The sequence below is a fragment of the Gracilinanus agilis genome, chromosome 2 (genome assembly GCF_016433145.1).
Source record: "Gracilinanus agilis isolate LMUSP501 chromosome 2, AgileGrace, whole genome shotgun sequence".
Classification (NCBI taxonomy): Eukaryota; Metazoa; Chordata; class Mammalia; order Didelphimorphia; family Didelphidae; genus Gracilinanus; species Gracilinanus agilis.
In genome coordinates this window covers 290,711,964-290,739,383 of record NC_058131.1, presented here as the reverse complement: position 1 = coordinate 290,739,383, position 27,420 = coordinate 290,711,964, and the positions used below count along the sequence as shown (strand labels likewise).

The following is a 27,420-nucleotide window of genomic DNA, read 5'->3' as shown; positions in this document are numbered from 1 at the left end:
TTTTATTTAAAAGTATTTTTAAAGTAGTGGAGAGAAATATCTTCTCATAGCTTTTCTTTGGGCTCATGCTTTTTGTGAGTTTGCAGCATTCATTTTCAGTGATTTTGTGGATGTTTCCATTTGTGTTTGTTGTAGTTGTTAAATATATTGCTTACTGGATTCTGCTTACTTCATTTTGCATCATTCCATATAAGAGGTATTCATCATGTTTGTTTCATGCTGCTATTGTTATTGAGTCATTCAATCGTGTCTGACTCTGACTTTTCATGACCCTGTGGACTAGAGCACACCAGTACTGTAATTGGGGTTTTCTTGGTGATACCATTTCCTTCTCCAAATTCCTCCCTGGATTAAGGCAAACAGGGATTTTATATATATATATGTCACTTAGTATGTTCCAGGCATTGTGCTAAACACTTTACAATTATCTCATTTGATCCTCATAACAACCTGGGTAGCAGATGCTGTTATTATGCTCATTTTACAGATGAGGAAACTGAAACAAAGAGAGGTTAAATGACTTGCCATTTAAGTCACAAAGCTTATTAAGTTCCTAAGGTCAGATTTGAACTCAGGCTTTTCTGATTCTAGCCCTGATGCCATATCCACTGTACCACCTTGCTCGTCTTATTATTAATTAGGTAAATTCCCTATTTAAAAACCCTTTTATTTTAGTTGTATAAACATTAGCCATCTTTTCCACAGATAAGGTGAGGGATGGGCAATAGCAATAATCCAGAATCAGATGTCCTTGTTCTCATTCATTATACTTCATTACCTCTTAGGAGCACTGGATACTGATGAGCTCTGAATATTTTCTCTTTCCTTTGTTTTCATCCTGTCTGTTAAATTGTTCCTCAGTTCCTTTGTTGATCTCACTTCTGTGAGTATAGACTTATTGTGGCAACTACAAGCTTTATAATTATTTATTTTTCTGCTAGGAAATTGCATGGCATATGGAAAGAGCACCGAACTAGGATTCAAATCCTAGATTTAATCCTAACTTTGAGAAATTTACTGTATGCCTGAAAGCAAGGAGTTCTCTCTTTATGTATAAATTGAAAACAATACACTATTTGCTCAGTGGGTAATGTGAAGAAATTCTTTATAAACTTTAAAGTGTGATGTGTGTATATATATATGGTTTTCAAAAGAAACTAGGGATCCAAGACAACTCTAAGAGATTCATAATAACTATAGAAGGAACTGATGGAGACTGAATGAAGATTGAAGCATACCATTTTTCACTTTATCTCCTTCATGAGTTTTTTTCTTATAAGTGATGTGTCTTCTTTTACAACATGAGAAACATGGAAATTCATATTACACAATACATGTGTAGTCTATATTTTATTACTTGTCATCTTGGGGTGGGGGAGGGTAGAGGGAGACCATGAATTGCAAAATGTCAGAAAGCGGTTATTAAAATTGTATCTTGATATGTTAAAAAAATCTTTATTAAAAAAAGGAAGAAACTAGGAATTCTAAGAGGCAGAGATAAAAAGAGACAGCCTGTATGTACAAAGGCATGGAGATGGGGGATGGAATGTTGGGGTACAAAAAGCAAGAAGGCCAGTTTGACTGGACTGCAGAGTGCATGAATGAGAGTAATACAGACAGAATAAAGCTAGGAGTTTATTGAACAGGGTAGTAAAAGCCCTATGCTCTAGGGAAGTGACTGGCAGCTACGTGGAGGAGAAAATAGACTTGAGGCAAGGAGACCAATTATTATAAGAGAAGAGGAGAAAGTTGGAAAGGAAAAATGGAAGGAAAGAAATTCATAAGGAAGGGTGAAGAGAGCAAATACTCAATGAAGTCTAAACAGAGAATATGCACAGACTATTTCCTTTGGCCAACTTTTCTGTTTTTTAATTAAGATGAATTCTTAATTTCCTTTGTAACAGCAGTGATTTTCACAAAGCTAATTTTGTAATTTGTACAGAAATTATTTGTATGTATGTGCTTAAAAAGAAGCAATTGCCTCTAGGTGGCACACAGTGTCTCATCTTTAATTCCAATTATCATGATTTGATACATACATGCAAAAATACTTCTAGAAGAATAAGCTGCTATCATGTGGTTTTAAAAATACATATTAAAAATGTGACTTGTAATCTGTTGCTGCAGAACTCATTAGGAAAAGGGAAAGGAAGGAGAAACAAAACTTAGTATGTGTATTTTTCTACTTTGGACCTAGAAACACTGATTTTGAGATGCACAGAGGTAAATGGACCTTATTCATGTTGTGGCTGAGACCTAAAATTTGTTTCTTGAACACAAATGCCTCATTTGGTTGATTTTTCTCTCTTGTGAACTGAAGAGTACTTTTTAAAGCAATTTTTATGATGAATTTGAATTTAACAAATATTTGAAAATATTTGAAAATAAAGAATAGAAAAAAGAAAACTGTACAACTATGAATATGAATTTCTGTTGCAGTTGTTTAAAGTACTTTTTAAACTTAACATGCTAGCAATAAAACTGTCTTGCTTCTGTGTAATTAAAAAAATTTACTGACTAAATGCTATTTTAAAGAGATGATTACTCCTGCCCAAAGTTTCTGAGTACAGAAAATTTCTCCTTTAAGAAATTTGAAAACTGCATAAGTGACATAGAATATTCATCTGCTTTTAAAATGAGCACCTCAGACCTTGCTTTTAAACTTTGTGTTTCAGTTTTGTTTGTATGGGAGATTTTCTATGTTGAGATTAGAGTAACTGTGCTAATAATTGGCAAAGGGTCTGGTTGAAGGTCTGGGCTGAGAGAATGAGTGTGAAGTACAAATAACATGTGTAATAGGTAGGATTTAGTACACATATAACTGATATACAATAAAAAGCTACTCTTGCCTAACTCAATCACGTCTAACAAAAGTCTGAATTGACAGTAGCTCTCATTCTTTACTTTCATTAAAGGTTAGACTAGGTATCAGATACAAAGTTCACCTTGTCACCTCTGTACACATCGCATATCTGAAGGCTTGTTTGGATCATTAGCTTCTTGTGACTGAAGCCAGGAAATTGTATGACCTGTTCTATAAAAACACAATACCTGCCTGCTTTTTGTTCATAAACAGCAATTAATGATAATAATTCGTTAGTTTTGCTAATGAGCTGGCCCCTGTGGTACTAACCTACTTGAGTTAAGTTAATTGGAGATCTGTCTCGTCAGAATTACAAAAAATGATACATAATTCATGCTTTAATAAAAATTTGGTTAGATATAATCATTGATTTTGAAGTGTATAAATGAACACTGTTAAATGTTTTCCCCATTGTTGTTGTTCTTCTAGCTCATACAGCACCAAACTCCTCCCATTTAAATTAAGGATATGCTGTAGCCGTGATTTTATGTTTTGTCTTGAGTTTTTGAGATAATTTTGTTGTTGTACTATTTAAAAATCAAGTAATCACACATATTCCTTATTCCCCAGGTGTTATTCAACCCCCTCAATTACTTTATATTTATTTCAGTATTTGCTTATCTATGAACATATTATCTATTGCCAGTATCACCACTACCCTTCCCCAGTAGACTGTAAAATCCTTGAGGGACAGTCTCTTTTTTTCTCTTTTCTTTTCTTTTTTTTTTTTTAATCCCTGTATTATCAGTTACTGGCACAGTACATGATATATACCGTGGTGTTTAGTAAGTGCTTACTGTTGATTGATTGATTGTGTAAGCATTGGATGAGGTACTAGAAAACATCACTACCCATATAAATTCATGGGAGCTTTGCTTAGCTGTGTGCTCAGGATTCATATCATGGAACTGCTTCATAGGTGAAACCACCTTATTATGAAGTGCTATGGTTTGGCAGCATCTGAGCTCATTTTAGGAACCAGAATGAATCTCCTTATATTGAATTCCATCCAATATCAAATCATGTTCAAATATGTTCCGGTATAGAACTTGACTGGCATGGTGAAAGCCAAAATTTAACTGAGCCTTTTTGCATGTAAACAAAATATAAAAGCAGTTACTTTAAGATGAGTGAAATTTTATTTAATAAACTTTTTAGGATTTTTTTTGTTGTGCCTGGAAAGTATAGCAAAGGATACTAAAATATTTAATAAAAAAACACATCAAGCAACTTAATTCTCAAGTAAAACACAAGAAAGCTTTTTTTTAGAGCTTCTTTTATTTAAAAATGCCTTTTAAATGCGTGTAAAATGCATCTAAAAATACCTAGGGTTACAGTTCTGTGGCAACCTGTCTTTTTATTTGTTTTCCAAATAAAGACTCAGGAAACATGGAAATATATTTGTTGTTCTTCACATTTTGTGATATGCCTATGATTTTCTTAATAGAAATACATATATATATATACTTTATAGATTGCAACACATACTACTTTCATTTAAAGGCCCAACTCAATTTTTCTATATCACGTTTCAACTTATAACCATTTTGTAGCCAGAATTTTTAACAGAGAGCTTACAAGAAGTCCCTGAACTTGGAAGGGAATATATATATATATATATATATATATATATATATCTTATTCTCACTAACCTTTGGTTTCCCTTGTCAATCCTATGTATTTTATTTTATGCATTTTAATTATTCTAAGAAAGGTTCCTAAGCTTCACTAGATTGCTGAAGGAGACTATGATATAACAGTATTACAGTTCTATAAATTGGTCCTTTTTTTTCTCAGCCTGTTTATTATTAGCCCAATAGCAATTGTATAGGCTTTTGTTGGAGAAGGACAACTCTGCTGTTATAGGTTTTGCTGCAGAGAATCAGGGTGGGGACAGCTCTTTGCTGGTGTATCTATCAAATAAGTCAACAACAGTTTTGGTAAAGATATTTTTGAATTATATGCTACACAGTATTTTCAAGGTTTGTAGTCATTTTCTTCCTGTTCAATAGTTTTACAGAAACTATTCATCCCTTTTGTGTAACTAGCCTAACCCTAATCAGTTCTGATAAGCTTTAAAGTTATTTTTTACTCTACCAGTATCTTTTCCAGTTTCTTAGTAAATAGGGATATAAAAAGAAATGAAAGATTTTGAAATATTATTTGGGAATTGGATACTTTTTAAAGAGTAAGATGGGTGGCAGAAGTGTCAAAAGTGAAAAACTGAGGTACTGTGGTTAAGTTTTGATTAGATTAATTTTAATATATACAATTTATCCCCTTTTTAGGGCTTTCTGAAGAATGAAAAGGACAATGCATTGCTCTCTGCTATTGAAGAGTCCAGAAAAAGGGTGAGTAAGAAAGCAGAATCCCAAATAAAAAGCTATTTCAAGAGATTCATCATATATTGCCACTGAAGGAATTTTGACTAGCTATTGGGAGTCAATGTCCTTTTGCTTAGTTCTTTTCTACCAACAGAATTTAACATAACCACAAAAGTTCTGTGTATATAATGAAGAATGTTGCTTCTAGCATGATTGGGAAGATAATGTGTTTATAAATCTTGCTAGTTAACTAGCTAATAACTGAAATGGAAATAAAACCCTGTGAAACTGTTTGCTAAATGGAAAGACCAGAAGATCTTGGAATTATATTTTTACTGCTGGCTATATACTTCTGCAGTCATGGGAAAAATTTCATTCCTGCTGGAGTACTAGACCCTGAAAAGATCTAGTACCGTTTAAGGGGCTAACTTTTTGCTCTCATGGGCCTCTTTGGCAGGCTGGTAAAGACCCCTTCACAGAATATTATTAGTAAATGCATCGTTTTGCAAAGAAGAATTATAGTGAAATATAGTTATCAAAATATTTTTAAAAGGTCTTGATCAATGACACATGTTAAAACCAGTGGAAATGCACATCGGCCAGGAGTGGGGGGAGGGCGAGGGGTGAAGGGGAAAGTAGGAGCATGAATCATGTAACCATGTTAACTTTTCTAAAAAATGAATATTAATAAATGTTTAAAAAATATTTTAAAAAACAAATTTGTGGACCTCAGGTTAAGAACCCCAATTTAAAGGGTTTCCTTAGGCTCTATTCCTATTATTAAATAATGTGTCTTTTTTAAACTAGTAGTACCTCCAACCACTTCAAAATAGTTTTGGCACTTAATTTAGTAATACCTCATAGTTGACAGTTATCTATTAAAATTCTCTAGTGAAAGTGTTTATCACATTGCATTATCTCTAGTTATTTCCAGCATGCATATTTGTATTTGTTAGGGACCAAAGTGAGATGAGTAAATGATTTGAACATTATATTTACAAGTAGAATGATACTTAGAGATTCCCAATAAAGTATCCCTTGTTTTTTTTTCTAGTGGCCTGCCTTCCTTTTTTAAAAAATATAAGTGCACTTAATTTGAAAAGTCCATATTAAGATGATTTTTGTGGTGTTGAAAATATCTTATATTGCCACATAAAGAGATAACATTGATTTGAGGTGGCTCTTTAAAGGCTTATATCCAGGTTTGTCTTAATATTAAATCATAATTTCTAAGAAATGTCACAAAGATATTAACAACAAAATTAATTATCAATAACTTCTTTAAAACAGCAGTTTGATATTACTAGAATATCTATTTGAACTGGATTCATGCTTCCAAAATAACAAAAATAATTCATGATTTGAGTCAAATTTCACCAAAATTTCATGTAATTAAATTATGATTGTTAAATGCCACCAAGCCTTATTAATTCATTTATCCTGCTGAATGTTTTTCTGCATTTGGCAGTCTCCAAACATTGTGCCATACTGAGACTAAATGTGTAGCCAAGCAAAACATTTAGTGACATGCTACAGTGCATAACATGTGCATATGTGTTTGTGTGAGACACATTCCAGTGTTGTAAGTTGGCCTGGGAGGAGAACTTTGACTTGTGCAGAAGATATTAAGATGCTGCAAAGCAAAAATTCTGTCTAATCCAAAGGTGGGTATATTGCTGGCATTTCAGCAAATGGTTAGAGGGGAGATTTCATGCTAGAGTAACTTGCCAATATCGTGTTGAAATGCCAAGAAAGCAGACACACAAATTACAGAACCTCAAATGTGCTATATCTTTTTCATTTGATGCATCCCAGCAAAAACAGAACAGTGTTACCCAAACATATGCAGAGTTCCCAGAAGTCAGCAACAACACAATAATAAATTGGCATTAACTCAAAACAGGTTACCCTTTTCCTTGAGAAAAATGGGGGCCCAAGTACCCACCACCTGTTCTTTACTAAGTTCTCCAATGTGCTCTCTTCCTTATATTGTATGTAACATAAAATTCTCAGTTATTTAACATAACTTAAAAGTATCCTACTTCCTTTAACTTTGTTTCCATGTTTGCCTTAAAATTTCTTATGATTCTGGGTGCTTATTTTCATCCATGATACTTTATTTTCCCACTCTGTAATACTTCCCTCTTCCCCTTTAATTTGGCAACCCTACAATTTCTCTTTATTTCTGTGTGTTTGTTTTTTTTTTTTTTCTGCTTGTTTCTGCTAGTCAAACTCTCCTGCTTTGCCCCAATCCTCCTGCTTCACCTCACACTTGAATTTCCCATCTCCTATCCTGGTAATGGTGGTATCAGTGAAGTTTCTATGTCTATCTTATCACATAACTCTCGTTGATATTCTTTATACTTAATAAGGATATGCAGAAAGTATCAAGAGATAGGTTAGATTAAGGCATATGATCTTCCCTGATTATCTTTTGAATTAGATATACTTACTGTTACCTTTGATGTAACTGGAATTAGAGGATTGGGAAAGATATGGATAGATACAGAAGGAAAGGAGAAGAGAATTTATTTTATTGATAGTCAAAAGCTTCTTAAAGTTTCTGGTCATTTTCACAGAAATTGCTTAGTGGAAGTATAATAACATTATGTGCCAAGTGGTAGGGTTTTGAACTAACAAACATTCTTTCTTAGTCATATATAAGGATATAGGAAGTTTGGTTGCCTGTTTTTTTTTTTTTTTTTTGGTTTTGTTTTGTTTTTTAAACCCTTATCTTCTATCTTGGAGTCAGTACTGTGTATTGGCTCCATGGCAGAAGAGTGGTAAGGGCTAGGCAATGGGGGTTAAGTGACTTGCCCAGGGTCACGCAGCTAGGAAGTGTCTGGGGCCAGATTTGAACCCAGGACCCCCCAACACCAACCCCACCCCTCCCCACCCCTGTCTTTAGGCCTGGCTCTCAATCTATTGAGCTACTCAGCTGTGGCCTGTTTGAAAAATTTTAGGGAATTTTCATTTTAGAAAAGGCAAAGTATCTTGACAATTAGGGTTTTGTTAGGATCAGTTTTCCATAGCTTCTTTCCCTTAAATGACCATAAAGTTTCCCATTTTCTTCTTGACAAATTTCTCTTTGAGTTAGTGGAGTCGTTTCTTTATAGATGTATGTTTTCTACTTAATCAAGATTCACAATTGGGTGCAGAAAAAATCTTCTAAAAATTAGGACAACTTTGCCTTTTTTTTTTTTAATTAGCCAAAAGAATACTTTTTAAGTGAGTACCTATCTCCCATCTCTGTGCCTTTTTATTGGTTGTCTTCAATTCCCAAAATGTTCTCCTCTTTCATCTCCACCTCTACTGCATAGCTGGATGTCGCAGAAGATAGCATGCTGGACCTGGAACCAGGAAGACCTAAGTTCATATCTTGCCTCAAACACTAGCAATGTGATCATGCCAAGTCAATCTCTCTCTCCTCAGTTTCTTCAGCTGTAAAATGGGAGTAATAATAGCACCCATCTTCCAGGGTTGTTGTGAAATCCAAATGAGATAATACCTGTAAAGTGCTTATTAGCACAATGCCTGGCACAAAGTAGGTGCTTAAAGGATACTTGTTCCCTTTCCCTAATCCTAATTTCCTGATTTCTTTTAAGATTTGGTTCAAATCCTACCTTTTGTAAGAGGCCTTTTACCTGGCCTGCTTCCTCCCTGTCCCACTGCTAGTGCCTTTCCTCAGAGATTGCTTCCCATTTACACTACACTACACACACACACACACACACACACACACACACACACACACACACACACACACACACACACACACATTCTCCCATTAGAGTGTGAGCTCCTTGAGGGTAGGAATTGGGTTTTTTGCCCTTTTTTGAATTCCCAGTGCTTACTTAACACAGTGTAACCACTTAATAAATGCTTATTGACTGTTCAACTGAAATATTCTTATTGACCAACAGACTGATAAGCTGGACATCCATCAAAAACTAGCAGTGCCACATCGTTAGCTATCTTTTGCAAATGCTAATGGCGAGTTTTGAAAATTGCTTCCCTTGGGCCTCTTCCTGTTAAAGCACTACTCCACTTTATCAGAGATCCCAGCAAAGAGAGGTTCAGAGTCAAGGATGATTTTTGGCTTGGCTACTGGATTGAGAGAGAGACTTCCTGTGATTCAAGTGAGAATAATGCTGTCTTATGGACTGTATCTAGTTGCTTGCCCCTCAAAACAGTTTCTCCATGCACAAGAATGTACTTTCTCACTAACTGTACTAGTTAGGTCAAAGATCATTATAGGGAAATGTTCAACATTATAAATTGTCACCAAGGTTATTCTTTGGAATGATTCCATTTGAAACAACTAAATAGGAGTCTGATTTTTTGATTTGTGATTATGGGCTTTTCTGTATCTATCACACACTTAATTTTAAGTCATATCCACCAATTCTTATGAAAATGGATCAAAATCAGACTTGTAATATTCCCCAAGCTGATGCTTCTTTAATTGTTGTCTTGCTTCTTTTTACATTTTAACAAATACTGAAGCAAAAATAAACTTCAAAATAAAGGTAGGATAATCAGTATGCCTAATGGCCTCACAAAAGCTTATGTATAGATATATTATCAGTATAAATTACCTATGTTGCCAAAAAATAAAGCAGGCATTATTAACAATCATTCCCTTAGTGCTACCTAATTAGATGCCAATCTGATTCTAAATGAAATAGCTTTTTGAAAAGTGTATTTAAGCTGATGGGAAACCTGGTCTGCCAATTAGAAAATAATAGGTTGAATGCTCATTGTACAGTATGTTTCTCTATAAGTGCTTTGATTTCCCCTTAGTGTTTATCTTTTCCTTTTGTGTGCCTGTGCTTTTTGGCAGGAGAGTTTATAGTGACACCAACAGACAGAGGTAGAGTTTGCCAGACATACAGTAGCAAATCTGAGTAGAACATTTAGTAACCTAATTACAGAATAGTCTTTTCTGTTATGGGTTTACTTCCTCCTATGAAAATGTTACTGTGGTGCCTTAGAAGATCACTCAATAAATGTTTTACCACCTGGCACTCCTAGAATAGGCTTTAAGATTAATCATCATATAGAGTATGAAGGGACTTTAGAATTAGTTAATCTAGCCCAGTTCATTTTACAGATGAGAAATTGAAGCACAGGAAGAGGTGAAGTGATTTGTCCAAGGTCACACAAGTACCAAGGGGTAGAGTTGGGATTTGAATCTAGATCATCTGTCTCTAAACCCAGCCCGCTACCTGAGATAGAAGTGGATGGGATAGGAAGGAAGGAGGGAGGAAAGGAAAGGAAAAGATGGAAGAAAGAGAAAAAAAGAGAGATGGAGGGAGAGGGGAAGTAAAGGGGGAAAAAGGAAGGAAAGCAAGTAGGTAGGTAGGTTCTACAACTGAGGTGGAAATGTTATGGTCAGGTGAAACATACCCTCTCTTCTTTTGGCCAAAAAATGGTGAATTATGGTTGTGAGTAAGATGTACATTTTATGACAATGCAGGTGTGTTATGTTCACTTAGTGACAAAATTGGGTCTATATTGTGGCACCTAGCCCAGTGCTTCTTCTAATGGCTTTCATATCATACAACTGTTTTCATTGCTACTTATGTAAATATAACTAAATCCTTCTATTTCGTTTGAATTTTTCCTCTTCTTTACAATCATATTTGGTAGCAAATCCTTTTAAGATTTTTAAAGGTTACCTTCCTTTTATTATTAGAGAGACTTGATTTATTGTTTTGTTTTTCATTTCTTTTGTGCTTTAGAGAAAGTTCTTTTGTTCTTTGCACATTAGATTCATTAGCATCTGTTTCTTTTGTAGACCTTTGCTATGGCTGAAGAATATCATCGAGAGTCAATGTTGGTGGAATGGGAACAGGTCAAACAAAGGATACTCCATACTCTGCTTGCTTCAGGAGAAGATCCTCTTGACTTTACACAAGAGAATGAAGTAAGTCTAGTTCACAAAAATTGTGTATTAATAGCATTGTACATCAACTATATTAGAGCTAAAGTCAAAGAAATATTTAGCTAAAGGTGTCATTTAGGTAGTTTCTGATATGTATTTATGAATGCATTATGAGAATTTTGAATTAATGATTAAAATTTTTGTCAAAGTTTCCATTTTAGGCCTTTAAGAGTTTGAGTTACTAAGAGTTCTTTATCTTTTTCAAACAGATCTATGTTGTATGTGACCAGTGTTCTCAACACATTTTGGAGGAAGCAGATTCATAATAGAGGCTATGTAGTCAGTATGACTCAAGAATGCTGGCTTCCATTTTGTAATTCTGACCACTAGATTCTAGGTCTGGGATGCCCAAATGGTAGCCATTTCATGGACTCTTGCTTGTAGGGCAATTTTGTATAGCAAATGAAGAGGCCTAGTATCTAGAAGTCTTTTCCTGTTTAAAATTTTTGATTTTCATTTAAACCAGTCTCCAAGTAAATAGATGAAAAAGCTAAAGACATTAGGGAGTGGGCCATATATAGTCTTAGACCTTGTTTCCTTGTCAAATGATGTTCTAACCAGAACCTTCAAGGAGAAAAAAAATGTATTAAACCATATACCAGCTCAGTTTTTCAGTTTTGCTTCTTCATGAAGCTTGGCAATAACTAGAACAATTTATTGCACCATGGACTTCATTTTTTAAAATGATGTTAATAGGCTGTTGTCTGTAATGGGATTTGGAAATAATTAAAAGTTGTTAATGAGATGTTCTTTTCTGGTAGCTCATCTCTTAAAAATAGACTAGTCTACTTAGCAGACTATTCTTTACTAATCTAAGGAGTCTGAGTCCCATTGGAGAGTAGTTTATTGATGCTGGTGATTATGACCTTCCAGCAGGGTGGATAACATTGCTGTCATCCTAGCACACACACATCATGCATAAGGTACTCATTATAGGTTAGCCAAGATAGTATCACATCTCTGACAACATGGATGTCTGGTCACTCTACTAATGTAATGAAATCCTTCTAGGTAGTAGGAAGGATAATGTGGCATTTAGGCAAAATGTTGTGTAAGCCCTCTTTATATCAGTATTTTCTATCTTACTTAAAAGACTAATTGTATTAGACTCCTGGGGAGACAGATATTGTTTTTCCCTTTATGTTTAAAATATCATTGGGCACAGATCAAAAAGGAAAGCAGGTATAATTTGATATCTGAAATATTTTCTTTGTTCTTAGACAAAAGGTAACTGAGATAAGAACAGTTTTAAATCCAAAACAGAAATTATTCTTCTTTGGGGGCAGACTCGATCATTGAAGAAGGTGCCAAAATTTGGGTACTTTAATGAAAGAGGATGAGGCCTATACCAAAAATGGAAGGGGGGGAAAGAAAAATATCCCTCCCTGCCAAGCTGTTGTATAATTGAAGAACAAGAGGCCAATCAGTCATATCAGAGGCTGGCAAGTTTTAATAAAGGAAATGCTTCAGTAACATAAAGTTAATTTGGAGAATTAATTTCCTCCGGATGTCATCAAGGAAAATGGTATAATATAATTGTTAAAGGAAGTTCAGTAATTCTGTAGACATTAGTAACTTTTATATAGGGTGGTCTGAATAAAAGGCTCATGCTTCAGAATTTAAAAAGTATAGCACCTAGTTAAACACTTCATATCCTTCTTTGGTTCTCACTATTTGATCATGACAAACTAATTATCTGGAGAGAGCAACAAGGAAGGGGCATGTCAGAGATCACATTGGCTAGCTGACTATCTAAATTGTTTTTATCTTATATAGTAGCTGTCTTCTTTTTCCTTGAAAAACCATTTTGTTCTTCTCCATTTAGGTTAATCCCTATAGCTCAATGTTTGCTTTTGCTTTTAGTGGCTACAGTAAAGGTAGTAAAATTCCCTCCTCTTCCAAGTTATAAAAGAGCCCAAGAGCACGTTTCTTTTAATAATAGGCTTCTTTTCAAAATCCTTAAATAATATCAATCTATCATTTCAAAAATGTTTTAGGTGTTTGAAGTGTTTTTATCTAACCTTCCAATATATACTAATTATTCAGAATATTCTTTATTTACTCTTAGACTCACAGGTGATTCTTTAGAGTTCTATTTCAGTTACATGGCATGCACACTGTGAATTGAAGCCAGAATTATAGAACCTTGGATTTGGGAGGGACCACAGAGGCCATCTAGTCTAACCTATACCAAAAATGACTTTCTACCACATTATACTTAAGAAACAGTCATTCCACTCTTTGCTTACTGAACAGGTTTCCCTAGCTCCTAACTAGTCAGTTCCACTTTGGGATAGATAATCCTCCCTCTCCCCCATTATATCAAGCTTAAATTTGTTTCTCCTTGGCCAAGTAGAAAAAGCACTGGATTTGGAGTCAAAGGACCTAAGTCAAAAACCAGCTTTCTTTCATACCTCATTTTCTTAATATGTAAAATTAAGTACTTGGACTGGATGACCTCTATGACTCTTCCTAGGTCCAAACCTATGTTCCTGTGATCCACTTCTGTTCATACATATGCCCTCTGAGACTAGGTAGAATGAAATCTAATCATTTTTTCCTATGACAGTCCTTCAGATATTTGGAAACCACTATTGTGTTTTTTTTTTCATCTTTAGACTAATAATAAAATTGGTGCTTTCAGCCTCAAATGGCATAATACCAAGGCCCTTCACCATCCTGGTTGCCCTCCTTTGCTTGTGCTCCAGCTCATCAATGAATTCTATAAAAGATGGCATCCAGACCTGAACTCAGTAGTCCAGATATGCTCATATTAGGGTAGAGTACAATGGGACTATCACTTTCCTCAATCTGAATGCTGCTATGCCTTTTTTAATGAGATCTAAAATCACATTAGCATTTTTGATTGTTCAGTCCCACTGTTGCTTCTTATTGAGGTAGAAGTCTACTTAAACCTCAAAAAGATAATGAATGGTTTATTGCACATAGTAAGGGCACTTGATAAATGTCTTTGAATTTAGGTACATTGATAATGTGGGAGTTACTGCAAAAGGAGGCAGACTTATTTTTGAGCAGGAATTAAGACTCAGTGATTTCAGGTGACACTTCTAAAATCTAGTGGGTGCCTCGTTTAAGAGATAAAATTAAAGAGCCAAAGCTTTATTAGCCTTTAATACTTTGATATTTAATAAAATAATCTTAACAATATATAACAACATTTAGCCAAATTAGGAAGAGGCCTTAGAGATCCTGTAGTCAAACTCCCCAATGCATCTCTGCTCTCACTCAGTACCCACTCCCTTTTTATTTTAATTTGTTGAAATATATTCTCAGAAAAATTAGGACTTGGTCATATTCAAACCACTAATTAGTAGAAACGTATTCTCCTGATTCCTAGTCCAAAATGACATTGTGAAAACAGTATTGCTAAGATTTTTAAAGGAAGCTAAGCAAAACTGCAAGCTTTATAGATAATAGTTTCTTATAACTTAACTCCTCTTAATTACACTTTCATTTATTAGTGTTTTTTCATAGGAGATTGGAGGAGGAGAAAAAGGATAAAGAAGCATGGCTTCTCTATCCCTACCTTTAATCTCTCACCATATTCTGCATATTTCTGAACTCTCTTTGATTAGATGTTTTGGTAATTAGCTCAGTTCTGACAGTTTCTACCCATATACAGGTTTTCTGAAGATTCTGTTTTCTACTTTGACCTCAATTTTCCCATTTATCTCATAGTTTGGCACTTGCCTTCTGTCTTCACTAAAGAATGCTGCCACTGCCTGCCATTTCTAGTATATATCTCCTATCTCCTCTCATTCTTTTCCGTGCCTTATTTGGCAGCACTGCTGTGAAATCCAGGAATGTAAATGGTGTTTAGATCCATTATTCCTATGCAGTATGGTAGCACCCACCCCCAAACCATTAATCGGCCCTGTTCTTTGGAATTTTGATAAAATGTTTGCCCAGTTTCACTGCTCTGGAACATTCTTCTACACATTCTGTTGATGAATAATGCATTTTATGTGTATGGAGCTTGGGTACACAAGTGGAAAGGAAAGCTTATCTAAGGACAAATGAAGGAGAAAAACTCTGGAAAACAAGAACATTAGGCAAAAATACTTTAAATGGAAATTTGAGGCCAGAAAAATAACTACTCTTTAAATGAGTAATTTTTTAAATTAGATTTTTTGGTGTTTTTTTTTAAAACAGTTCTCCTAGCAATATTTAACTAAAACAGACTTATATGTCTTCGCAGATAATCATCAGAAACCAAATAAATACCATTCTCTTCCCCTCCCCTCCCTTTTCACTTTTTTTTTTTTTAACTGGCACTCACTACTTTAGGAGATCATATCACTTTTTGAGTATGACTTTCAGGTCATCTAACTTTGATCTAAAATACATTACGTGTATCCCCTGGCCCTCAACATGTTTTTTTAAGCCTTGTACATGTAACATATAGTTAATGCCAGTTGCTGAAATCATCTCAACCTTCTTTGCTATTGCATTGCAAACATTGTTGATAGATTCTTAAATTGAAATGGATACTCTCCAGATTTCAATATACTGGAACTAAAATTTATATTATTTATAGAACAATTTTGAAAATCAGTATAGCTTAAAATTACTCGAGGCAGGCATGAAATTAAACTATAGGAGAATTTAACATGTAGTGACCAAATTGTCTTTTATTAGACAATTTTGTGTTGGGAAAATGAGGGGTAAGATGGACATTTCCATCATGGAAAGATCAAAAGGCTACATGGTCCATGTCTTTCCAAGTTTCTTTTTTCCACCATTTTTCGACTCAAGACTCATCTCTTGAGAACATTTTTTTCCTAATCTAAGCTTTTTTTTTTTTTTTTTTTTTTTTTAATAAATTTTCAGTGCCCAATGATAATATTCCTTGGACATTTGCCCTATAACATGATGGATATCATCATCTAAAAGATCTTGAATTTTGTCTTAAATTCATTTTGTAAAATAAATATTTAAAGCCCTATGATTTACTAGAATTAGAGGATTTTAGAGTTGGAAGGGGAAATAAAGTTTCAGAATTGTCACATAATTAGGGGAAAAACCAGGCCTGGAATCCAGATTTCCATTAGATGAAGTTGCTGTTGAATTTAATCTTTTTGTGACCCCAAAGTCATATGTTCACTCTTGTTTTCTTTATGTATTGTTTTAGGATTTTCTAAAAAAATAATTTTTCGTGAGGCCATTCTTTCCACAATAAAATCATTATTAATCACTTTCTTCAAATCTCTTAATTGTATTTTCATTCTTAGTTTGCCTTTGAGGTACTTCCTTCAGTCAGCACTACTATGGTAGGTCTGGGTTTTTAACTGCGTAGCAAATTGCATATAAATTAATGTCCACTGTGACTCTTCCATCTCATGTATTTGTTTCTCAGCATTAAATTCTGCTTAATTTCTTACTCCATTTTCTGATTTTTCTTCTTTTTGTTTATCTGTTTTTTACTCTATTAGCAAAGATAATTTACTTGAAGCATTTACTGTCTCTATGTTCTTGGTTGTAACACAACTGCCAAAATAATTTTCAATATAAAAACATTCCAGTTCAGATGGAGGGGTGGGGGTGGGGAAGGAGGGGAAAGAACTTTGTAGTGAAGGGGATTTATGTTTGTTTAAATAACTTGCCAGAAATACATTTTTTAATTACAGATTCTGGTGTGTACTTTCAACTTAGTCAGACATTCATTATTAAAAGTAACAGCCACGGTGATATTTTAAAATCCTTTTAAATGGCAAAGGGGAAAAAATATTGTGATTCACAGAAGGAAGCTTTGTTTTTATAACAATCCCAAATCACACATCATCCTTTGGCATCTGTGTTCAAGTAAAACTCCTTCAGTGAATGATGATGGTTGCCCAAATCCAGAATTACCTATGATAGCTATATAGTTTATCTAAAGGAGCCCAGGGAGAGATTGCATAGTAGTTCTTTCTTCACATCTGTTTCCCAGGAAACCTGCCTCAGCAGCTGCTTTGTTCTCAAGAACAAAGCATCTGTCATTTTTGAGGAGGGCGCAAGGAATTTTGCCTTTGTTTTTGGTTTGGTTTGGAGGTTATTGTATTTGAATATATAAATACCTTCTCTAATCAGTATTATTTTAATAACTATTCATATGTAGTAAATCACACGTTTAAAAATATGCTTTTATACTTAGGAAAAATGACTTCTATATATTTAACTTTTCATATGTGTCTTAGTCCCCTGACTAGATTGTAAGATTCCTGAAGGCAAGGACTATATTTCTGTGGATATATAAATGATATTCAATACCCAAATTGGACTGATTATGATTTTTTTATAATTATGATTTTTTTTTTTTTGCATCTTAAGCACCAAAAATGAATTGGCTACTGCTGTCTTATATAGGACATAGATTTGAAATATGTCTGTGCACATTGCTGCTTTATAAACTTTTCTCACCAGACTATTTGGACATAATCGATGATGGTAGAATAAACAGATTTAAGCTTTATTAGAGACCCAAGGGGGAAAAAACATCTATTGAGAGAGAATTACTTGAGATCTAAACAGAAGGTTTGAAATAGTCTTATCCCAGAAATACCAGTTGAGGTACTAATGAGGCTGACAGAGCTTTCTGTCCTTTTCAAGACAATCAAGTACTGTACAATCTCAAGGAGACTTGTCTTTTATTCAAACTCCTTGAAGCCGTCCTTCAGGGAAGTTGGTGGGTATGGAGGATGGTAAAAAAAAAAAAAATCTTGAATATGTACTTTTTAATGTAACTTTAACTTGGTGTCCATAACCGATTATTAATGTGTTTTGACCTATAGCCAAGTTATGTCAGTGATTTGGGACCCCCAGGCCGAAGCTCTTTAGATAGCATTGAGATGGCTTATGCCCGACAGGTGAGTATGATGACAATTGTTTTTATTGGCAAATAAATTATTTTAAAATATCATATTTGTGAAAGGTAGCCTGGAATAGTGGATAAAGATCTGGCTTTATCAGGATGCTAGCTTTCCAGCTGGCCATATGACACCAGGTGTCACATGAAACTCTCTAAGTTAAAGAGCTGATGCTGGCATATTTTGATGAGGGATTTTCTTCACTTTCACCAATAAAATAATAGGTCCTCGTAACTCCCAATTTTTTTTAATCTGAGTAAACAAAGTGTGAAATCTAATGTAATAGAGGATGTTTCCTGTTTAAACAAATGTAGAGAGAAAAGTGTTAAGAAAAATAACTTTTAAAAAATGAGAAGTAGGTTATTGTCTCTTATTAAATACAATTCTAAATAATTGAGAAGCCTTCCAAACTTTCAAGGACTGGCTCATTTCATAATAATGATAATGATAGCCAAGACTAATGATAGCCCTTAGTATGTGCCAGAAATTATATTAATTACTTTATAGATATTTCATTTTATCTTCCCAACAACCCTGGGAGATAGCTGCTATTATTATTTCCATTTTATAGTTGAGGAAACTAAGACAAACAAGTTAAATTCCACAAGGTCACTTTAATAAGTGTCTGAGGCTGAATTTGAACACTAAGAATTTGAGCACTCTGTCTGCTGCACTGCTTAGCTACTCCTTAAGTCCTTCTTGCCCATTACAGGTCATAGTAATCTCTCCTTCCCCTGAACTCATAGCCATTTATTTGGCTAAATTATTATATCAAATATAATTTTAAAAGAATGTCTGTTTTGGTTACCCAGAAGAGTAGATTGATGATCTAAATTGCACAATGAGTGTGGTACTAAGTTTATATTCAGTAAAAGTCTTTATTAGCCAGAATGATTAAGGAATTGGGGGCTTTGCTTAATGGAGTTTTCTGACTAACAGCTAACCAGAAATTTTCTTTTGTTTCAATAAAAACTGTCAATAAACATTTGACTGAATAGTTTGTTATTCAAAATGAAAACTTTCCCCAAATTCTGGTTATGGGTAAGAGAATAGATTCATTTTCTTGGTTACCATCGCTGATGAATTTTCATTAGTTATTTGATGTACCTTGCATGTTTTTCACTTCCAAGTTAATTTCCATGAATCTGTTAAGAAAATTTTTTTAAGAAAAGATTTAAGAATATTTTTTAAAAAGACAATCCTTTTCATTGTTGCTTGAGGTCTCAGTCTTTTTGATGCCATTCAGATGAGACCAAGTTCTTACATATACTCAGCACCATCATTCCCAGACAGTTTTATCTAAAGCATAAGGATTTCCTCCAGAACAAGTGTGTGCTTCAAGTTTGAAGTACTGATCATTGTAACATAACAGGATGGTCCATATAACATTACCCATTTGGCATGGATGTGGCACCATTATGTTTCTCTGGCTTAGAAGAAAATGAAAAGATTTTTGCTGCTGCTTTCTGGATGAGCCTGCCTTCTGGTTACCAGATGGTAGCAGTAAGGACACATTTCTCCATTACCTCGTCTCGCCATTGATTCCTATCAGCTGGGACCAAACGATGGTAGAGCAAAGGAGCCCTGGGTTGCCCATAATACTTCTTTCCCTCATTTCCCCTCTTTCCTCTGTGCTCCTACTGTTCAGTTAGTGGGGTGGTGGGTGGCCTTGAGGTGTCTCAGTGCTGCTGGTCTTTAGTTCAGATGTGAAACTGGGAAGCTGGCTATGAGAAATCTTTCTTTAATCTCTGTGTTTAACTTGGCTACCCTTAGTTAAAAAACTTGAATGAAGGTTCCTTTGACCACTATTTGAAAAGATGCTTTAGATTGAGCCCAAAAGAATTTTTTAAAAAGGAAAAAATATTTAAATAATACTATTTGCTTTGCTTTTAATGATTTCAGATTTATATTTATAATGAGAAGATAGTGAATGGACATCTGCAACCTAACCTGGTAGACCTCTGTGCTGCTGTTGCAGAACTGGATGATAAGGTACTAATAAAGTGTTAGCATAAGTATGGAAATATATAATCTTGTTTCCTTAGATGTGATTAGTAACTTGCTGACTTTGCTGAAAGCTACTGATAATATTACATTTCTTGGATATTAAAATATCTTTCAAAGGTTTTCTTCACATTCCATAAAGAAGATTAGTGTGTTGTGGTTCCATTTTTGCTTTTCCTTTAAGCCATATACAGATGGCCTACATGGATTCTTAGTCACAATTGTTGCCATTTTTTTTTAAGTCAGCCAGTACATTGTTTCCCTCATGATTTCTGACACTTGTATTAGGCTATTTGACATGGAGCTTTCACAATTTTCAGTTTTTGGTGGGCTTACTGAACTTGAATCAAGTGATAGATAGCCTGATAAGTGTTTTCTCATCATTTTCATGACTTTTCTCTGCTAGTACTACTGCTCAACCTAACTTGCCCTACCTATCCTTTTCTTCTCCAACATCCCCTTCATCCCCACCTCTGCCACCTTCCCTCACCCCAATATAAGACTGTAGGGAATAAGCTGCAACTTAATATGCATCTACATTATATAGGATTTCCCCTTTCTTTTTTTCCTTTGAAAAACAAAGTGTTAATCTACTTGATCTACTGTGGTTGATTTTATCATAAATATCCTTAACTTAAAAATTCCACAAAACTTTTTTTACAGTGGAAGCTTGCCAAGTACTCAGAGATATCTTAAGGAAAAATTTAAAGACTGGAAGATTCTTAGGGAGAAGGAATGTGTGGGCAGCACAAAGGAAAGAATGACAGGCCTCCTTTAATTGTAGGTCGTCAGGGGAAGAATCTTTGGGAAGGGGATGAGTGGGTAGAGGGAGGAGGTTGCTATGTAGTCCAAAAAGTATGGTTAGAGCAACAGCCCATAGTGACTCCCTAGGAGGACATAATACGTATTATTTAGGTTAAATTCTTATTTTAGCCTTGTGAAATCTAAATGACCTTGTAAGGACTGAATCATAGCTACCTGAATTTTCAAACTCCTAGAGCTTTGAACAATTACAAATTTATTCACACTCTCTTAATAGATAACCCACTGAGATTCAATGTTCTTGTTACTTTTAAGGTCTCTTAATTATGTAGGTGGGCATGTCAGACAGAGAGAATAATTGATCCAAAAATTAGTTCTGATTATTAGCTCACTAGAGAGTTGAGATCAGAATCCCTTAAAACAGGACGAAGGTGAATGTTACATATTAGAGCAAGCCAAGAGAAGAACCTGTAGCTTTTCAGCAGATTAAATTAACCTCAATATTTCCCATTTCTTTTAAATTATATTCATGTAATTTTTTTCTAAGAGAAAAAATGCTATATAAACCTTAATGATTGCTTTAGTGTTTGCAGCATTTCCTTCTAATTTTGTTGTTTTTGTGTAGAATATTTCAGATATGTGGGCGATAGTGAAACAAATGACAGATGTGTTGTTGGCTCCTGCGACAGATGCACTAAAAAGTCGTAGGAGCATGGAGGTACGAATGGAATTTGTGAGGCAGGCTTTACTTTACCTCGAGCAAAGGTAAGCTGAAGCCAACTAAATGAGCTTTTAAGATCCTTTATAATTGAAAGTTTTGAATGTATATGTAATCTTCACGTGGAATGCTTTATAGACGTGACTGGTTGTAATTTGGAGAAGAGTAAATGAGGCAGAAAAACATTATGTTGTTGTCAAAAATGGCTATTTACTTGGGCATCACTCCATGATATGAAATTGCACCAGTAAAATCATATGGTAAACAGTGAGGCTGTTAGAACACACCTATTTCTTTCTCATTTCTTCTCTTCGCCTTAGCTTTCACATACTCACACACACTCTTTTTGCAGTAGAGATACTATGATTGTTAGAGGGTAATGCCTTGGATCAAAGTCCCATTTCCTAGTATGGTTCCACCTGCCCCCTTTATACCCACTTGTGCTCTTACAGCATTTTAATTAGACTGCTAACCCTAGCAATCTTACTGCCTTCAAACTGTAGATGGGCCTGTGTCCCCCCCTATTAAATCCCTCTTTAATCTTAATTTTCCTTTTGGCTACATCCAGTTAATCCCTGTGAGTCCACGCTCCACATTTGATGCGCTGATTTCTTCCCTGCTGTTAATGCCAGTGGTTTGTACTAAGGTTTCTGTGCCACTTCCACAGCAACTTGAGTCAGTCATTTAGGGGGATTACAGTTGTGCTTTTGTCCTTTTACAATTGTCCACTCCATTAATAGGGGGTTGTGCTATTCATCCTTCATTGAGGACATTCAATTCATCTCTGAATTAGCCAGCAGGGGTTGCCATAAGTGTTGCAACAAATCCTCTTTATTTCAGAGAGAGAGCACTGTGCTTCTCCCTGCTGGCTTAAGAAGAGAAGGCTGCTGAGTTGAATATACTTGCAAAATTGCAACACTTGGCCATGAAGGCTGGTGGCTGCTGCCTTTCAATATTGTTTTCAGTATATTCACTTTATATAAAATGATATCCTATTAAGAAGTCATAATATTGTCCTGTGTAGAGCTGTACATTAATTCAGAGGTAGTATAGCATCATAGTGGTTTTTAAAACTAGTAGTTTATTTGTTATAACATAGATAATAAAATAAATACATCCAGTGCATTAGACAAAATAACTATATTCTGGAGTACAGTGCTCATGCAGCCAATGTATCTAAAATTCTATGTGACTTTCTGTGTTACAGAGGGTTTATACACTTTGCTCCAAAATTCTTCATTAAGCTCAAGTTGAATTTTTTAAAATATTGATTTGTTTCATGTGTATTTCTATTTTTCCCCCATAAAGTATTATGTATAGTACAGTGATAGTAAATAATTGTTTATTTTGATTGAATCTATATCATTGTACTATCTAAAGTGTATTAACTTGTAAAAATTACTCTGTAGTGACAGATTCTATGTTTTTAAAAGGTTTCAAATAAAAGGGAGGAGGAAAAGAATTCAATTCAGTTAAATTACATTTCAAGTATTGAAATGTGTTTGTTTTTGAGTCATATATATCTTTTAATTTTAATTTTAAACTTTTACCTACTTTCTTGATTAAGTGACTTGTCCAGGATCACACAGCTAGGAAATGTCTGAGACTGGATTTGAACTCAGGACCTTCTATCTCCGGGTCATCCACTGAGCCACCTAGATACCTCTGGATCATATTTATCTTAATGGGTATTCACAGTACTTATTTTCTGTGATCTTACAAAAGATGATACCAAAGGATTTTGCAGGCTTATATTCAGGGTCTGAAGACTCCTGGTAGGGAGTCTCTTGGTGTGTTGGGAAAGTGTCCAGCCAATTCTGGCTCTGCTTTTTTTTAAATAGAATACAAGTCCTTCACGACTGGACTAGAATTCTCTCATCACATCTTTACTCCTTAACTAAAAGCTTATAATGGTTACCAGTCTGTTTCCTTTGATTTCTGTAATTTTAATAATAATATCCTTTCTTAGTTTCTTTGCCTGTTTCTCCTCTTTCTTTTTTAATCACTTAAATTGAAGTTCCTGGAAATTCCTGGGACCTAACTGTCCACAATTTTTTTAACATAATATATTGTTTTACCTAATAGTTATTTGATTGTGATCTTGTAAATTTATCCTTACTTCATTGTAACCTTTGCAGGACTCATCAAGACCAAAGTGAATATTTAGGTTTAAAAGCAAATAATACCTTTTACTGAGTCTAAAATGAGAGTAGTATGAGTATAATTTGGGGAAACTTTTTCTTGCAGTAGATAGCAAAGTAGATTTTTTTTGGTCAAATGTTTTCCAGTGACTTAGCTATATGCTATTTATTACCCCTTCAGAAATGAGACATTTTCTTTAATATTGATTCTCTGCACACACTGGGGGGATATTTTGGAATCCTATAATTTCAGTATTAAAAGGAATCCTAGAAATCCTTCAGTTTAGCCTTCTACCCAAAACAGAAATCTTTTCTATATCAGTGCTGACAAGTGGCCGCTAAACCTTTGTGGGCATTTGCAGGGGTTGGAAGAGGGAGAATTCATTATTTTGTAATGCAACCCATTTCATGTTGGACAATTTTCTGATTCTTAGACATTCTTCATTATTTTTTGAGCCAAAAATCTATCTTCCTATCATTTGTCCTAGTTCTACCCTTTGGAACAAAATAGAACAAATCTATTCCATCTTTAGATATTTGAAGGCAGCAGTTGTATTATCCTCCCCCTGCATCCACCGTCCTTTAATGGTGCCATATCTTTAGTGATAGAGCATTATTTGACAGCTTTTTTTAAAAGGAATATCTTTAACTTTGGGCTGTTTTTAATGACTTTTTCCTAGTTACAAAAATTATACACTTGTTACTGTTTTTGGAAATCTACATCAAGCCCAATTGGGTGGTGTCCCTGGAACTTACCAGTTGGTTCGAAGTTTTCTTAATATCAAACTCCCAGCACCTCTTCCAGGACTTCAGGTACCTCAAATTTATTTTATTCCTTTCCTTAACCACATCACAGTAACCTTTAATGACTTTATATAAACCTTTTCTATAGTTACCTTGATAAGATAAAAAATGAGAGGGGGAAAAAAGGATTTTTTTAAAAACATGACTTAAAGTTCACAAACGACATTTTAGCATGTTTAACTTTATTTGTAAAAGAGTTATTTTGTTTTAATTGTTTTTCAAAAATGAATTTAGGTGTTTGATTTCCTAGAACTCCCAAGCAGTCCATTCCCCACTCTTACACATTCCAACCTAATATGGGATTTTAGACTTGGCAGGACCTGAGATATTCTACAAAATGTTTGTGTTTGACCACACCACCTTAGAGCCCAAAAGAATCAAGTTAGCTCAGAATACAGTGATCTCCCTGTTCTTGGTTATAGTCTCCACTATATTCAGCACATGCCACTTCTCACTCCTGATCATCAGTTAGCAAGCCTAGGTCTTAAAGGTACACTAATCTACCAATTCTTATCTTTCTCTCAGTGGTGTTCTTCCTCACTCTCATTCTCTTGTCTTGTTTTCCCCAGTGATTTAGTCATGTGACTCTGGGATGAGATCTCTAATAACCACTATCCAAAAGAGCCACATAACTATATTACATACTATCAGAGCATTTGAAGAACTACTAGGAATTGGTTTGAAGTTATACCCTAAAAGTGATTAAACTATACATACTTTTTGACCCAGTGATCCCACTGAGTAGTGCTTCCTAAGGAGGCCAAATATAGAAGCAAAGGTTTCATGTATGCCAAAGTATTCAGGGCAGCCCTCTTTATAGTAACAAATGAAGGAAACAAAATTAATATCCATTATTGGGGAATGGCTAAAAAATGCTTAGCAGGCTAATGAAATGAAATATTTTAGTGCAGTAAAAATAATGAAGATGAGCAATTCAGAAAAACATGGGAAGATGTATATGAACTGATGTAGAGTGTAATAACAAAACCAAAAGAACAATATATTTGTGACTGCTGGAATGTAAATGAGAAAATTCCTAAAAGGAAGCAAAATTCTGAGTAACTGAAATATTGGTGATGGTCCCAAAGAACACTATTCTTCTTCCTCACAACAGAGAGATAAGGAATTTTGAAGGCGGAATGTTTTGTGCATTGGCAGATGTGTCCATATCATGCCTTTTGTCTTAACTATTTTATTATATGGGAGAGTTCAGTCTAGAGATAGGTGAGGGGATTTGCAGAAATGATTGTGATATAACAAGAAATGACATCAGTACATTTTTTAAAATAAATAATCCATAGGCTGTTGGCATAGGACCATCTGCCTTGTGGTTTTAATGCTGTAAAGAATAATTCTTAGTAATAATTCTTTTTAAATCCTTTTGCTTGAATCCACTCAGTGAATTGGTGACATAAATAATAGATCCTCATTTTAGAGAGGAGGATACTGAAGCTGAGAACAAATAAGTGACTTGCCTATGACCATAAACCTTAAATGTTGAAGTCAGGACTCAAACCCAGATCTTTTGAGTCATTGTTCAGTGGACTTTAAGGACTTTGTTCTACATTTAACCCAGAAAAAAAAAGTGTGCAACATAATTCATAGGGATTTATAAATAGAAATTTCTAAATATTTATAATTATGTACATATATATAAATAGAAAGATGAAAAGATTTTGCTGATGATGTTCAATTATTTCAGTCATGTCTAACTCTTCATGACTTCATTTTGGGGTTTTCTTGGCAAAGATACAAGAGTGTTTACCATTTCCTTCTCCAGTTCATTTTACATATGAGGAAACTGAGGCAAACAGAGTTCATTGACTTTCCCAGAATCACACAGCTAATCAGTGTCTGAGGCCAGATTTGAACTGATTTAGATGAGCCTTCCTGATTCCGAGCCTAGTGCTCTATCCACTGTACTACTTACTTGACAAGATTGAATATCCTCAATTAGATTGTTATATCCCTCATTAGAGTGTGAACTCCTTGAGGGTGAGGAATGTTTTTACCCTTTTTATATCCTCAGCACTTAGGATAATGTGTGATACATAATAAGTACTTAAGAAATGCTTTATAACCATCTAGATGCTTTGAGAGTTGCTATTTTTTAAGTATTTTCCTTTATTAGGATGGAGAAGTGGAAGGACATCCTGTTTGGGCATTAATTTATTACTGCATGCGCTGTGGAGATTTAGTTGCAGCTTCACAAGTGGTTAATCGAGCCCAGCATCAGCTAGGAGAATTTAAAACTTGGTTCCAAGAATATATGCATAATAAGGATCGAAGGTATGTTGAACAAGATAAAAGATTTCTAGAAGAAATTAAGTTGTAAAAATAGAAAGTTCTATTTGTGACTGTACCCTCCTTTGCGTCTATGTGATTAGAAATAAGCTTCTGTTTTAAAAACAAAATTTTGAATAGGTATAAAATAGTAATTGAGAATGTTAAATCTGGTTATTACACTAAAGCTGAAGGGCAATCTACTCAAGGCCCCTGATGCTTCATTGTGGCTTAGAAATGACCCTGGTCCTCAAAGACTGTACCAAAGCAAGATATAACAGGTCCTGCCAGGTCTCTGTGTGCCTAGCATCAGCCTATTTGTTTGTCATCCTGGGAGCAGCCTCTTGAAGGCCAACTTCCAAGGCATGCTTATGATTGTGCATTAGTATTGGGGGATTACATCCTTTCTGTAGGCTTTCTATATGGTAGTGAAAGAGACATTGGAGAGGAACATGATTCATTCCTACCATTAATCCCTGGTTAAGGACAGTTAAATGGGATTTGCATTGTCTCATTTTATTTATAAGCACTGAGTTAATTGTCTATAGTCTACTGCCTTCAAAAATATTGTTTGCTACATTGGTAAGTTGGAGACTAGATAGACAGTCTTCTCTATGGCAGTCAAATCGGTTCAACAGATATTTGTTAAATTTCTGGACCCTAAGGGAATGCTAAGTGTTGGGACTTATGTTGGTTTTATTAGTGTTT

At 34.7% G+C, this 27,420-nt stretch overlaps 1 protein-coding gene across 1 annotated transcript in view; it reads left to right on the top strand.

The window, feature by feature from the left end:
* The window catches only part of NUP93 (nucleoporin 93), a 112,395-nt gene that overhangs the window by 66,796 nt on the left and 18,179 nt on the right, over window positions 1–27,420 (top strand). Inside the window, exons 4-10 of the mRNA XM_044664134.1 lie at window positions 5,152–5,214; window positions 10,988–11,116; window positions 17,926–18,000; window positions 19,903–19,992; window positions 21,392–21,531; window positions 24,306–24,438; window positions 26,561–26,718. Of these exons, the coding sequence (XP_044520069.1) occupies window positions 5,152–5,214; window positions 10,988–11,116; window positions 17,926–18,000; window positions 19,903–19,992; window positions 21,392–21,531; window positions 24,306–24,438; window positions 26,561–26,718 (788 nt within the window). The remainder of the gene's footprint in view (window positions 1–5,151; window positions 5,215–10,987; window positions 11,117–17,925; window positions 18,001–19,902; window positions 19,993–21,391; window positions 21,532–24,305; window positions 24,439–26,560; window positions 26,719–27,420) is intronic.